Below are 15,580 nucleotides of genomic sequence, written 5' to 3' on the forward strand. Positions count from 1 at the left end.
AACTTGGATAGTTTGATTTCATACATTTACTAGAAATGGAAGTTCATAGGCAATAAACAAATACCTAGGTATAAGAATTTTTTTTTTAAGTTGGTAGTTCTTTAGGTTGGTAGCTCACAGTAGGGTTTGAAAACGGCATGATAGCTCAGTAGCTTTATAAGTTTGTTAAGTTTGGCGACTACTATTATTGAATGATCATTTCAAACATCAGTCTGTGAATCACGGGAAGTTGGGAAGAAGCAGAAACTGCTTTCATTTATGTATAATGATATACGTTAGTTAACTATAAGGTATACATTAGTTAAGCTTAGTATGATATTTTCATTAACCATTTTCTTTCTTTTTGTTTGTTTGTTTACAGACCAGTCCGTTCCTAAAACCTGTTTGGTTGGAAATGTTACATATCTGCCAGACGAGAGATGGTCGGAGAATGAGTGCACGCAATGCGTATGCGAGGAGGGGCATAAAAAGTGCACCGAGAAAGTGTGTTCTGTGATATGTTCAAATCCAATAAAGATTCCTGGCCGATGTTGTCCGGTTTGTCCAGGTAAAGTTCGTTTTTCGTAATTGTTACTTAAGTTCATTTTGTAAGCATACTATCATTGTCGTTATCATAATTACTATGCCTCATTGTTAGATCACTTGTAAATTGAGAAGCTTCTGTACACTATGATTTATCACTAATCTATTCCTTTTTGACTGTTAGATGTCTTTGATTAATAATTTTCTTTATTAGTTCTAGTATGCTTCTTTTTCTTCTTCTTTTATCTTCTATCATATTTTCTATTAAGTTTCTAATAAAACGATTAGTTCTCAAATAATATTCTAACTTGTTAGTTTATTATTATTTTTTTTTTTTCTAAATAAATATCTTCAGTATTAAGGACAGTTTAATTTTGTATCTCGAATTTTTATGATTCCCTCATACGGTTTCAGTATTCTCTTGACACCTTCCCTGATGACGTCTAAAAATTGCTAAACTACACGTATTATTAATGTTCCTAATTTCCTGTGAAATTTCCTTGAGAGAAAAGTAGATAAATTCACTTCTCACAAACTAGATTCTTTTTCTTTCTTTTTGAATTAATATGTGTTGTACAGTTAGCAATGTTTATCACTAGTTTTAGATCTTTATCCTCTCTGTGAGTAAAATAGTAATGAATTTTCATTACTATTGATCATTTTCCACTACTTAACCGGAACAGGCTATTTAGAGGAAGTATGATGCACAGATGAAATACTAATTAAATGGAATCTAAAAACTTTATCTGTTCATGTCATGCGCAAAAATTGGAAATGAACTTCTAGATAACTTCTAGGTAAATTCACTTTTATGGTGGTTGTAGAAATTAGTATATATAAATCTATGAAGATGACTTAGTTGATACGAAATTTTCAATCACAAAATAACAAGATGAGATCGAGATACAAGATAAGACTGTTCATCTTTAAGTTACGTATCCTATAGCATTTATCAGAAACTATGTCTTCAGCATTGTTCTTCCCCCTCCAACCTTATTAATATTTTCGCACTGGTTTTTCGATATATCCAATTCATTTTTTTCATATTTATATTTCGAATATGTGCAGGCGTTCCCTTTTTTTTTTTTTTTTTTGTTGTTGTTGTTGTTGTTGTTGTTGTGACATCCATGTTTCTGCTTTCGTACAGTGCAGTATTTCACATGAAATATTTGATAAATCAACGATCTACAAAATACCCTCTCCTTCCTCCTAAAGGCATCATTCTCCGTCCTTGTCCTTTTTTCTTTCTTTTTTTGTTCTTTCTTCAGATCTTCACTAATAATACTATGTAGGTAATTTAACTCTTCTACTTCTTCGTAGACAGTGGGGTCAGAAGTAGTGGTTGGAGTCTCACTTTAAACAGTAGGCCTCGTTTTATATAAGTGCTTTAAATGAGCATTTCAACTTCAATTAATCAGTCCTCTAAACATGAGACAAAGATCAGTTCTTTAAATACTGAGTCGTCAGACAATAATGTTGATACTTTAATCTTTTCAGAAAAATTAAGTAATATTACAATAGTAGTTACATTATTAAAATAATTCTAGATATTTCATATTTGATATAAATTTTTGAACTTTCCTGGTTCTGACATATTTTTCCACATCAAGTCGGAAGCAGGGGTAAAAGCGCAATGAAAGGCGGGGAGACGCCGTCCTCCCACTTCCAGAAAATATCTGTTGCGTCCTTCAACTTTCTAAAAAAAATTTACAATGGGCAAAGATAGGCACGGGAGACGGCGTGACGTCACGCGTCTCCCTACCTTTCCAGATCCACTTTTACCCCTGGTCAGAAGAATAGTGTCTCCCAAGGATAATGCCTTGCTACAGAAATGTGAAAAAGAAATAGCCTGAGCTTGATGATATTTACCAAATCAAGAGATAAAATTTCAATACCTATTTTCCTAGGTAGTCCCTTAACATTGAAATATCTCAAATGACTCTAGCATTGAACATATACATAATGGCACTAGCATAATGTGCATTACTTCATCTGTCAATAGAATATATTTACCGAAGTGAAAGCATTTGACATGACATGTGAAGTATTTTTGTGTGTGTTTGACGGTAATTTTCGTAAAAATTACTCATATTTGGTGGACTTAGACTGTGTTTTCTTTAAATCTTTTTGAAGGAGGACTATTATTTTGGGTTGGAATCAGTAAAGGATAAGGGGGAGTAAACTAAACGGACCTAGAAGTTAGCGTATTAAACATAATGTGATAATACAATGATCTTTCATTGTAACTTGTGCAAAGATTATCTAATATTAATGAAATATAATGTATGTTTTCTATGAAGCTCATAAATCGTTCCAGTTGCTTAAAGTTGGATTCAGTTAGGGATGACAAAGTAAATAAAAAAAACCTAAAATATATTTCTAGCTAGGTCTATTGTGTACTCAACCATTAATTAATATTTACAATATAGAAGTTACAATATTACTTTCTGTTGTTATGACTATATTCAACATTTCAGTAACTTCGCAACTAAAATGTTATATATCTAAAATCGTGATAGCTTTATCCTTTGATTTTCTGTGTTATCAATGAGTATATTCTCGCAAGAAAATTATTGTCCCTCAAAATTGAGGTAGAACATGACGTGAGGTTGGAACCAGAAAAGGTCAGAAATTAAAATCATTTTTTTTTAACGAGTATACATAGGTAGTTGTGTTCAAACACACGGACATTTTCTGTCCTAATTTAAATGTATGTGGCATTTAGTTTCAGAAATCTTTAACTAACCTTGCCAAAGTTTTCTTTCTTTCCTTGTTTTCTAATATCAATTTGCTTATTACTAGTTTTTTCCTTTCAAACTATACACAACGTGTTCTGTACTTATGATAATAAATAACTGAATATATGATAGCTTGCCTTAATTACTGGCTTATTCTTAATTGCATTGTCTCAATATTTTTCCTGCTGCTTTGAAATCATTAATAACTTGCTTGTAAATAGTATATAATACATATGTTATTTAAAAATAATCATTAGCTATTAACGTTGCATTCTATGCAGAACCCAAGAATACAAACAAAATTACAAATAATGGTCACACAAAACTTAGTAAGTTGGATTCTACTAGAACACAAACAGAGGTAGCTGAAGACGTTCCAGGTAAGTTGGCTGCGTGTGGTGATGTAGAAATGTTATAGTGTGCTTTGCATTTTGTTTCGCAATGCAAATTGTCAACCCTGAAAGGTTTGTTTCACATCCTAATAGCTATTTTTGTTTCTTCCTAATTTCAGTGAAATAAAAAGAAATTAAACTATTTTTTTATAAGACAAACTTTTTGCTTCAAACAAGTTTGCTTTATCTGATAAGAACAAATTATCCATTTTTCTTCCATTTTTAAAAAAATTCTTTTTATTCTTTACAAATGAATAATTGTTGAGATAACTTGTTGGTTGATTCAATCATGAAAATAGTTTTGTTTTGTTGAGTTTTTTAACCAAATAAAGTAACATACATTTACTGAAACAAACTACATATGAATTAAATTGTATTAGCATAATCACATTGATAAGCAAATTAGAAAATGATTATGACATTTTTGTGCTTAACTGCAGATGTTTTCGACAAGGGTCGATTGAGTTCAATTATTACTCCAATTGTATTTAATTTAAGATTACTACTTGAAAATAACATGTGAAAGGTGACAAACTATAACATTCTTGAAATAAATAAATTATAGTTTTCTCGATTTGAGATCTTCAAATTTTTCAATAGTAAAATATATAATTTATGCTCGTATATATTATGATTTAGGTATAATTCTTTACAAATCCTATAATGTTCACTGACTTTTGCAAAAACGATAATGATGGCTATTAAAATTAACAAACAAATGTTAGTATTTTCGAATATTAGAAAACAGTAAAATTACTAACTAAACAAGAACTATGAAATGAAATATTTCAGTTTAACGTCCTACGATTAGGCCTATTCGGCTAAGGGATACGTTGGTTAGGGCAATTGAATGATGATGGATGCGTTGGTGGAATGACAAAGTGGGAGGAAACGGGAGTACCCTAGAAAATCCACGGACACGATGTTGTCCACCATAAACTTACTTGGCCGGGGATCGAACCAGCGACCTCAAGCGCCACAGGTAAGTGCTATACCACTGAGCTACCGTGCTTCCCAAGAACTACAATTGCAACAAAAACTGAAAATATTTACAAAAAACGTATGCGGTCACTTACACTTACTTATGTTGGATAGCAATGGATGCATATTATATTAGCCTTGATTTTTGTTGATAGTAAGCTTTCATATTAACCTTTATCTTAAAAAAAAAATACATTTTTGATTTATGTTAACATGTTATTATGTTAACATTAAGATTTCTTCAAGAACATTAGTAGGTAATATGTGATCATGGCGACAGATTTTTTTTTTCCCCTACTGAAATTACTAATTCTATGATTCGAACAACTTTTAAAGCTATGTATATCAACATCAGAACTTTCGGAAACTTCCTCTGGAATCTAGTCCATACCTACTTATACAGAAATGCTTTTTTTTTTTTTTTTTTTTTTTTTTTTATTGTCCAGAACTGTTTACATTGAAATAATGAAGTATGTTTAAAAGAAAATCAGTTAAGGCATGCTCTGTTGCTGTTTATCGCATTTCATAAGCTTTAATATTTTTTTTATTGCCTTTTGTTGTAACTTGCATGTATGATTAGTCGTCATGAAACCAAAAAGTAATGAATCGATATAAGAATTGATGAGATCATATTAAAAGAGAATCAGAATTTCTTTATTTTTTTTAATAACTTTACAAACCATTCATTTTTTAAAATATTCACCCTTCTACTTCAGAGTTAGTATTTGCACTGCACACGTTTCCATACAAACTTATATATCTAAAAGAACAATATGAAATAAAAACATTATGATTCTTTTAAAAAAAGTAATTACGTTTCTCCTACTTGGTTTCGTGATAATACTTTCACAATAACTACAAAAATATTATACACGAAGGGAGGCAAAATAATGTGAATACTCAGTAGAAAAAGGGAATTCCATACCTAATAGCGTATAGAATTGTATTTATCATCTAAAACAGGCCACGTCTAAGAATGGAAGCGTACTGAACTCGGATTGTGTTTAGTAATATGTTGTATCAATCTTCATGCGAAAATTTGCTCCATTTTCCTGAGAAATGATGCTAGAGAGCAGCGGGACCACAATTATCCTTACGTGATTGTGAAATACATAGAAAATGTGCTAATTCCTGTGGATGTTCCTCAAACCACGCTCGGACGTTCCTTGGAGCCATGTCATTGTGATTTAAATGCCTGTAGAAAACAGTGTCTGCGAAATTTGATGGGCGTAGTTCTCCCAAATGGACTTAGAGCTTGCCAGTCGTTGCTCTATGCACGGAAGTAAAGAGACGTGGAGAATACGAAGATATGACCTTGTACACTGTGACAGGATTGCCTCCGTGCTTGATAATTCGAAGCATATTATCTAGAGGAGGAGTGGCCAAAGCGTCGACCGCAATAAGCTCTTCGGGCGGTAAGTCGTGAGAGAAATCTCGCCATGGTCTGTGTTATACTATCTGTATCGATCACTGTTATTATTTATGATTCCCGCTAGTGAACTAGTGAGCAGATAAATAGACCACCACTGATTTATGAAATGAAATGTAGCTCCCAAGCATGAAAGGTTGGCCACCCCTGATCTAGACTGTAGGTTTCTGATAGTACTCGACAGAAGTACCGTCTTTCGCTGGGAAATTAAGTAAAGATGGTGTAAAGATGGATTTATGTGCGCACTTGACATGTTTCCATTGCTCAACAGTCCAATTTCTGTGGTGATTGCATCAATAAAATTCACCAGTGCATCAATGCTCTTTATGAAATTCAGTGGTGTCACCAGCGTTGGCATCCCATCTATGAATATTCATTTTGTGGAGTTGTTTTCGTGAAATCTATATGGCAGTTGAGTTGTGAGTTATGATGTCATTTTTGTGGCAGTTTTCCTCCTTCTTGCGATGAGAATCCGCTTTAACGACTTCCTGTCCCTATCAGAGAGTTCTACTTTTAGAATTTTTTTTTAATTTTTCGGAAAAGCTTGTCCTACTCTCATTGTTTGCTTCCGTGACGTTTCATATGGTAGCTCGCGATACCCCCAGAACAGGCATGGATATTATGACACACATTCCAATTAGGCAGACAGCAACAACTTGGCATCTTTGAAAATCTGAAAGGATATACATAACAAAAAATAACACAAAACTATGTCACTCATAAATAAGTTGATAACAGCTAATGGTTGAACATGTTCTACACCAAAACTGAGGAAAACAATGTTGATCAAAGTCCGCAACGTAATGTACAATAATGATGGTAACTCAATCGTAGATGTGTGGGTAACTCAATCGTAGATGGGCTATTCACATTATTTTGTCCACCGTGTGGCAGACTAAACGTAACGGTTCAACATTAACGTGCATTTGCTGATTAATGTAGTTGTTCTGGTGATTTGTAAAAGGAAAATTTACTAGGATACTGTTAGATTAAGATAGCGAAAGAATTGGAACTAATTAGTGTTATTTTTTATTGTCATTTTTTTTTTTACAATGTACGTGTTAAACCCATATCTTAATGTGTGAAGTTTTGTTTCATTTTTTCCCCTTTCTAATGAAAACGTAGAAAAACTGCGTTTCAAATCTCCCGAACAGGTTTGTAGGTCAGCAAATGGAGGCTAGTGTAGAGTTAGGTTACATGTCAAAGTTATTCGAATTCTATATATAATCGTACGTCAATTTGTAAGTGGGGAATATGGTTATCATTTTTATTTTGAAGAATGGGAAGAACATGGATTTTTTTTTTAAAATCTGTAAATAATATAACAATCGACACTTTGTACCGCTATTTAACACATAAACGTAATATCACAGTTACTTCTAGCAGGAGCTTATAAATGAATTTTTGAAGGTTTTCTTAATGCGTAATTATGATTGAAAAACAACGTTATGTAATTATTAGTATCGGTTTTCATTACTACTGAGTATTAGCATAGAGTAAATAGCGCAATAATGACGCTTCTTGCTACGAGTAAATAGTTTTTGTTGGTCTGAAATAGAAAACTACAATATTTCGATTAACTGTTCAAAGATGGCTTTAATGTGGTAGTGTAATCCTCAGTGGATGTTATAAAATCATCTAAATGCATTTTAAAATCCTTTGTGCATCATAAAAATTAGTTGAAATCTTGCAGTATTTTGGTTGTGCTACGTTTTGTGTGCAGTTATGTATAAACTATTAACCATATATAATGTATTTCAGATGATGGCGAAGGAAAAGCTGAAACAATTCCACCACCGGATTCTACGAGTATATATAAAGAGATTATGTATCTCGTCACTATCAACGTTCTTTTTCTCATGGTTATCATTCTGTTCGTGTACATTGTGAAGCAGAGGAGGAAGAAGAAACAGTCAGAACATGAAAGTTCGAAATCTATTTCCAGTCACACATATAATGGTTTCCAGAGTTCTTACCCTCTACATTATTCTGACCAAAAACCAAAATGTGATTCATACCAGTATCACCCGGTTCCACCGTACGAACCTGTGAATGGCGTAAGGCCTCCTTCCATTGGAAATCCTGAGAAGATTGCGCTTGCTTCTGTATAAAAAAAATAATAATAAATCATTTGACAAACTATGACAGTAAAAAAGAACCAAAAGAAAAACCTACTGCTGTTTTTTAATAAGTACATACAACCATAAATAATAAAAATAAATAAATATATGTTTGTTAGTGTGATTCAGTGAGTGATGTACATAGTGCATTAAGAACAGTGATTCAACTGTCAATTCGTCATAAAATTAACTACAGAAGAATATATGTATATATATTCAAAAAAGTATTGTTTCCTGTGAGGAAAATTAAGAAAAAAAAAATAAGAGAAAACAAATAAAAGTATTTCATTTTGTTTTAGAAACCTCTTTTTTAAACTTTAATTTATAGTGTCTCAGATTTTCAACGACGTTCTTACAGAATGTCAATAGCAATTTGTTTAGTTTCTTTAACAAATATGGACAAAATATGGAATCATTTAGGACGCATTATTCATTAGAGTTTTTATCAAGAAGAGATAAAATAACAATTAAAAAAATGTTTTGTGAATTAATAGATAGTAATGTTGAACGAGTGCATATAACCTGTGATGTTGAAAGAAAATATCAATGAAATTGGATATTTTTTATTATTTGTTTAATTCTCTCTATGTTTTAGTTATTCAGTTTTCTTCAGAAGAGTGGAAGCAGTGGTACATAAGGTAATATATTTATGAAACAAATCTTAATTATGTTGTTTTCTTTTAAGTATATGTAATGTAAATGTGAATACATAAGATCTTCGAGCAGCTTGCCTTTTTTATACATACACAACTTACTTTTATTAACATTGCGTTCAAGCAGGGTATAGGTAATACAAACTTATAGATACATACATGTATGTATTGAAAAATGCCTATTTATCTTCCATAGACTCGTATATGCATATATACATATATATGTACATGTTTTTGTAAGGTGAGCAGTATTTTATTTTTGTTCTTTTTTTTTTTTTTTGAAATAATCTTGTAAGTACTTTATTGTAATGTACAAAGAATGGTGTTAATGTGCCACCGTGGTATATGTTCCATGTATTAAGTTGGAGTAATTGTTAACATAGACTTGTGATGTCTTAGATAATATTATAGTCAAATGTTTCTCTGTATTGAGATGTTTTCACTAACATAAAGAAATATGAAAGTGAATTGGATAGTGAACAGGAAGAAGAGTAACAATGCATGAAATGTCCCATTTATTTTTCATATGATGTCATTGTTGCATAATGGCGTATGCAAAAATTTGTGCTATATTACAAAGACATATATTCTAACATCCAAGTGTTAAAAATTTATTATTGTAAATTTGGCAAAAATTTATCCCCCTCTTTTTTTAAAATATGCATTGATCTCACTTTATCGGGGGTTTTGCTCTGTTTCTCTAGTTGTTAATATATTATATTAAGTAATACCTGATAATACGGACATAGAAAAATATGTTACATTGCTTTACATTATTCATAGAAATAACTATATAATGTGAGTCCCATATAATTAAACTCGTAACATTTACTTTAGCTGTGTCGGTAACATTAATACAACTGTTTATTTGTATATTACTTCCTTTTCTGTACCGAATCTTCTTAACCTAGTTCAAGTAACAAGCTGCTCTCACATTAAGTTAGTCGTCAGTGTTTCAAAGTTAAATTAATGATCTATCGAGAACAGATATAATTATTCACCGCTTGCATATGCCATTAATTCCATGCAACTTTAAATGGCACATCGTAAATGTTATGTTCAATTTTCTTTTCACTAAAATTATCAGATTTTTTTCAATATGTACTTAAATGAAGAAACAAAAATAATGTTTACCGTATTAACCAGAATTTCATAATTCGGCTGAAGATTTGAATACTCGAAAATGCATAACAGTACAAATTCATGGTGACATTATAAATAAATAAATAAATAAATAAATATATATATAAAGATAAAAAAATAAAAAAAATATATATTGCAAAGTATTTGTAGAGTATGTAATTGTACTGTATAACTGAAGGTTATGTAGCTATTTTTTCATGCTGTTAAGAGTTAAGTTTTAATTTATTTGTTGAATTGGAAATAGACAATGAAAGAAATAGATGTGAAGTGAGTGTATGCGACAAGAGTGAAAGTGCTCGTGTGAAAGTTCATTGTATAAATCATACAAAAAAGGAAATTAAAAGAAAAAAAGAATATTTTCTGGAGAGATAGTTATTAGCTACACAATTAATTCACAACAGTCTACAACTAGATGTTTACAAGATCAGGAACTTGCCCTAACGTGAAGTTTTTAAGGGATCATCTAGCTGAAAACATATCGTACATGTAAAATGAACGTGTATACAAACCTAAGAATTTTTTTCTTCATAAGTCACAAATACGATCTTAATAATAATACATTTACACAAAAAAATGTATACTAAAATAAACACAAAAGTGTACTGAAGTAAATAGTGAAACGTACCTAGGTAAGATATGTTTTAGTGTGTGATTATTTTAATAGATTAATGTTAAGTGGGTTTATTTACAAGTGTGATATAAAGTATGTGTGTGTGTGTGTGTTTGTGTATGCATCTCTTGAATAAGAGTGTATGAGTTTTGGAATGAATGCTTTTGTACAGATTTTGAGCGTTTAATATTTTATTTTTTAGAAAAAAAAATAATAGTTATGTGACAACGTGTATTATATAAAGAACAAAAAAATGCGCTTTTGCGACTTCTTAATGAAAAGCAAGATATATATATATATACAATCTGGCTCTTTTTTAAAATCTAAGTTATTTGATTACGAATTGTAGGTTATGAATGTTAATACACTTTGTGTGTATGTGTGTGTGAGCTTGTATTTACTTTTTCTCAACAGTGTTTGTGTTTCATGGGATACTGCCAACTCGAAATAAAAAATGTAAAAAAATGAATATATTGTTTCCACATAATGTTAAAAAGAATATTTCTATATTATGTATGCATATATTGTGTTGCAAACATGACAATTTTAAAATAATCTAATGTTCGTACTGATTTCCTGAGTTTCTTTACTGTATAAACTTTATAGAAAAATCTGACAAAGTACGGTTCATGGAAATTAATTTAAAATGATCTTTATGCAGTAGATTGAAAAATGCTATTGTTTAATTAATAACTTATTTTGAAAGAATATGAAACAATTGACAGGAATTTTTATTTCTATTTTAGTGTGATTCGTTTCGATATCCCGACAAATTACATATTTTCTAACCTTGGCTATTGTATCATTATTAAAATAATACTCGTTCGAGACAAGCCAGATCTAATGAACAACAGTTTTCTCTTGTTGAACAAATTACCTATACACGAGTACATAATTACAGGAATTCGTATAATATTGCTAAAAGAAATGGACTTCAATATTTGATCCAAATTTAACAAGAATCAAACAAATGCTTGGAAATATGTCTAAATAAATTACTTACTATATACTTGTGTAACAAGTTTAAATTTCTTACAATGTTGTTTTTAAAAAGACTTGTGCAAAGCAGTAAGAAGTTTCTTTAAGTACTGCCATTCGAATATCTCCTAAGGATGGCCTTACCGGAAATACAAACGATACTGTTTGAGTACGAAATGATAGAAGTAATTTTTAAAGTAAACTACCATTTCCTTTACGACAGCAGAAGTCAAATATTTTTGAGCTTCTGAAATGATGCAGTATACATAAAATTCACGTCATTGCAACTAGAGAACTACAAATTGATTTTTTTTCCAGAGAATTTACTAAATAAATCATTTTTTTCATTAGAAATACTCGTAACTTGCAAATAGATTTCAAAATATGGAGTCATGTAAGAAGATAAATTGAACATCTACTTTTCTTCCATTCTCACGTGAGATAGCAAGATCTGATACATAGATTCAAAGAATATACGCATTTGCACTTACTTGATATATTCGGAATAGTTTTAATTTTTCCCGTTTTGGAACATACCAAGTAATAATATTTAGCATTTTAAAAATTTATTTAATGTTTTATTTCTGACACATACCTTTGTTTGTTGCAATTTTTCTCACTGATAAAGATAAAAATCTTTTTCGCATTGTTTTTTAAGTGCATATATTCATTTCGAATAGCCGTATTATAACTACTTTTGATACCTTGTGCGTCTGAAATCCCCATTTGCAAAGTTTATTAAGCAATCTACAAGTTGTCAAACTAAGACAGCGCAGAAGGAATATCTACCAGGTGCAATGTAGTGAGTTTGATATCAGTTTTCAAATATGCCAAATTCTTTCAGATGCGTAAATCAATTACAGTACCTTTTTTAAAATTAGATTAACTCAGAAAAAATCATAATATTGCAAATTTATCACTTCATTATCTTTTTTCAATGCATTTTTAAAATTTAGCAGTCACGAAATGATGATTGATTCATCAATCAAAAATCGAATGTTAGTATTACAAACAGTAAGCATAACTAGTCTTTCTTTCTTTATTGTATCGCATTCAACATATATATAAGAATATTACAAATGGAAGATATAACTAATATACACCCAACAAAATACGTATTTTCGCCCATAAAGTATTATCCGATTTGCCACAATATGAAGGCAGAATCTTATATGATAAGAGTATGATCATGAACTTTAGTTGAGTGACTGATGCTGTTTCTTTTTCAAACGATAAAGTGGCCTAATTATTTTAGTGTGAAAGCAGGGATATAGTTTTTTTTTCTAAATCTAAATAGCAACACTTAGGGAAGTTAATTAAATAAATAAAATAATATCAGCTAATTGGCCTGTGTATATAAAATGGAAAACGTGAAGATACATTTTCTTGTATGTTTACTAACCTAAATATTTTTATTTTTTTTTGACAATGTGTATATTAGGAATTCATTTACATAACAATCAGCTACTACTTTATATATTAGTATCTTATATCTAAATAGTCTAAAATGGATTCTAGTTTGTTTAAAAACGATATGCGAAAAATGTACCTTATTTTCTTCAACATTCTAATGAACATCTACATCAATATACAAATAAAATACTATCTTATACTAGATTGGGTGGAAATAAGTATATAAAAAATCAGAGCAAATTAAATACATCATCCGAAAGCACAATAAAATCGGCTTACAAATGGTATGTTTACATAGTGTTATGTGTAATTTAATGTTAAATGTACCATCAAGTTGACAATACTTATATTAAATACTAAGAGATTTGTTACTTTATAGGAGCATCTTCTTCTAACTGGTCATATTTTGCAATAAAACAGACAAACCATTTAATCATTTTTCAATTAGACATTTCGTTATCAACATTCTTTCTTTTATATCAGAATATTATTTTAATTAATTATTTAAACTTGTAGGTAATTCAAATCAGTTGTAAGTTTTAAATCACAGTGTATCTGCCGTATATTTTCAGTATTCTCAAACTAGAATTCAAGTGCAGTAGTTCGAGGTTAGTATTATCAATTCAACTTTTCTTTTCTTGACTTCATTTGGATTTAAAAAAGAAAAAAGTAATCATTATTTATAAACTAGATTCACTGTTTCCTATAATCCTGTTTTAAAATTGTAATTGGAGTATCCCATCATGTTTACTTTTTACGAATAAAGTAGTAATGGATTTAAAAAATAAAAAAAAAGAAAAGAAAAGAAAATAGTTTCTTACATAATGACAATAGAATGATTCTCAAAAGTAAAATGCATTGTTTAGACTAATTTACGAATCGTATTGTTTTGTATTTTATCTGGCAAATTTTCCCAGACTAATTTAATTTTTTTTATATAATTCTATAAAATATAAGATAAAAGTGTTTCATCAATGGACAATACATGTGATACTTGTCTGGGGAAATTGTATATAGAAATATTTATGTGTAATTAAGCCCCAAATTTATACATACTGTGGCTTTCATGCATTTTATCATTGTATGTGCAGATCAATGGCACCAAAGTAATAAAAATTCTTTGAGTAAAAAGTACATGTTGATGTTAATTTCATTGAACAACATACTATAACTGTTATCGTCTACATTATTAATAATCGCCCATATTATTTAACGTAAGACTTTGATATCTTTATTTCAAATGAGCAACGGTAAAACTGAGTAAATTAAAGGTTTAAGGATTACCTTTGCCAAAATAAAGTATTTATAAAAATACTTGCAATGCCTGAGATTTACTTTATTTTTTCTTCAATTGTTTAATCCTCTGTACACAAATAATTTAAACTTTTTAAACAGGAAATATCATTAAAAAATTGATGGAGAGACTTCATAATTCTTCTTGGATTCGAAATCGAGTGCGCAGGTGTTTCCATCACACTTGAGCAAACAAATGAGACCAGATTCTAATTGCATTCGATTCTGTGGGATGCAATAATTGCGTAAGGATTCCGAGAGAATGTGTTTATTAGAATCGTGTAAATCAGTCCAAGGCTATGCTAATTTTTATGATTGAATATATACAAGATTACACTTGTTTCAGAGCGAAACTTTAAGACTGTCTGCTACAAATTAATGTTACAACCGAAGTACTTAATAAATGAAATTTTATGTAGCACAGTTGTTTTTTACAATATAGCAATTATTTCTTTATATCACTTTATCACGCATAAAATGATATGTAGAAAGGCGTGACAGAAATAATCACGCCTTCACAGTATTTGTCCCCGCTGTGAAATAGTCCAGAATAATAATAAAGTAAAGGTGGTCCACGAGCATAATAGAACTACATTTTAGACCAATATGACTTCTTAAGAAAATATAACTGTTAGATTTTATTATAAAAACAAGATACGATATAGTACTGCTTTTAAAAAAAATAAGTAGTAAATATTTTTCTATCAGCGTGTAATTTCAAAAAATATATCGATGGTAAATTTATCCATCCGATTTGTGTAGGCTTATCGACAAAAAAAATTTCCAAAGAGGAAATAGTCGATTTAACCATGATATGACACATCGAAAATCCTGTATTTTATCTTCAGAATCAAATGTATTTTTAAATTAATATTTTTTACACACCTAACTCAGAAACTTTTGTAATAGAAGTTTTTTAGAAATTAACTATTTTCAACCCCAATCTTACTTCAAATGAAACAAAATCTAGGTTTAACCATGTACACTACAGAAGATGGATGATTAACGTAAGTGAATAATAATGACGGAATGTATAGAATGAATTAAGAGAGTGAGAGGAAACTATTGGCGCGATATTATTCACTATGAATATACACATAAATATACGAGATGTTCTTTTTTAGGTGCCGTTTAGATTCCTATACCACAAAGCAATCCACTACAGACCAAATAGTATAATACTGGAGACTGGACTTAAAATTGGCTTCAAAGAAACCATGTGCACTTTGATTTTTTTTTTTTTTTATTGTATCTGGAAATATAGTGCTTCAATGGATTCATGCTTACTTTTCTGAAACTAGATCACAG

At 30.1% G+C, this 15,580-nt stretch overlaps 1 protein-coding gene across 4 annotated transcripts in view; it reads left to right on the forward strand.

Moving 5' to 3' along the window:
• LOC145660497 (cysteine-rich motor neuron 1 protein-like) overlaps positions 1 to 14,113 on the forward strand; it is a 473,023-nt gene extending 458,910 nt beyond the window's left edge. For 3 of the 4 annotated variants that reach the window (XM_081725618.1, XM_081725619.1, XM_081725621.1), the window contains 3 exons: positions 362 to 547; positions 3,542 to 3,640; positions 7,824 to 14,113. In XM_081725618.1, coding sequence (XP_081581744.1) covers positions 362 to 547; positions 3,542 to 3,640; positions 7,824 to 8,173 — 635 coding nt within the window. In that variant the 3' untranslated portion in view covers positions 8,174 to 14,113. The remainder of the gene's footprint in view (positions 1 to 361; positions 548 to 3,541; positions 3,641 to 7,823) is intronic. The other variant, XM_081725620.1, reaches the window with a different exon arrangement.
• Positions 14,114 to 15,580: the final 1,467 nt, after the last annotated feature.

Source organism: Thermobia domestica, chromosome 9 (assembly GCF_964235325.1).
Source record: "Thermobia domestica chromosome 9, izTheDome1.hap1.1, whole genome shotgun sequence".
Classification (NCBI taxonomy): domain Eukaryota; kingdom Metazoa; phylum Arthropoda; class Insecta; order Zygentoma; family Lepismatidae; genus Thermobia; species Thermobia domestica.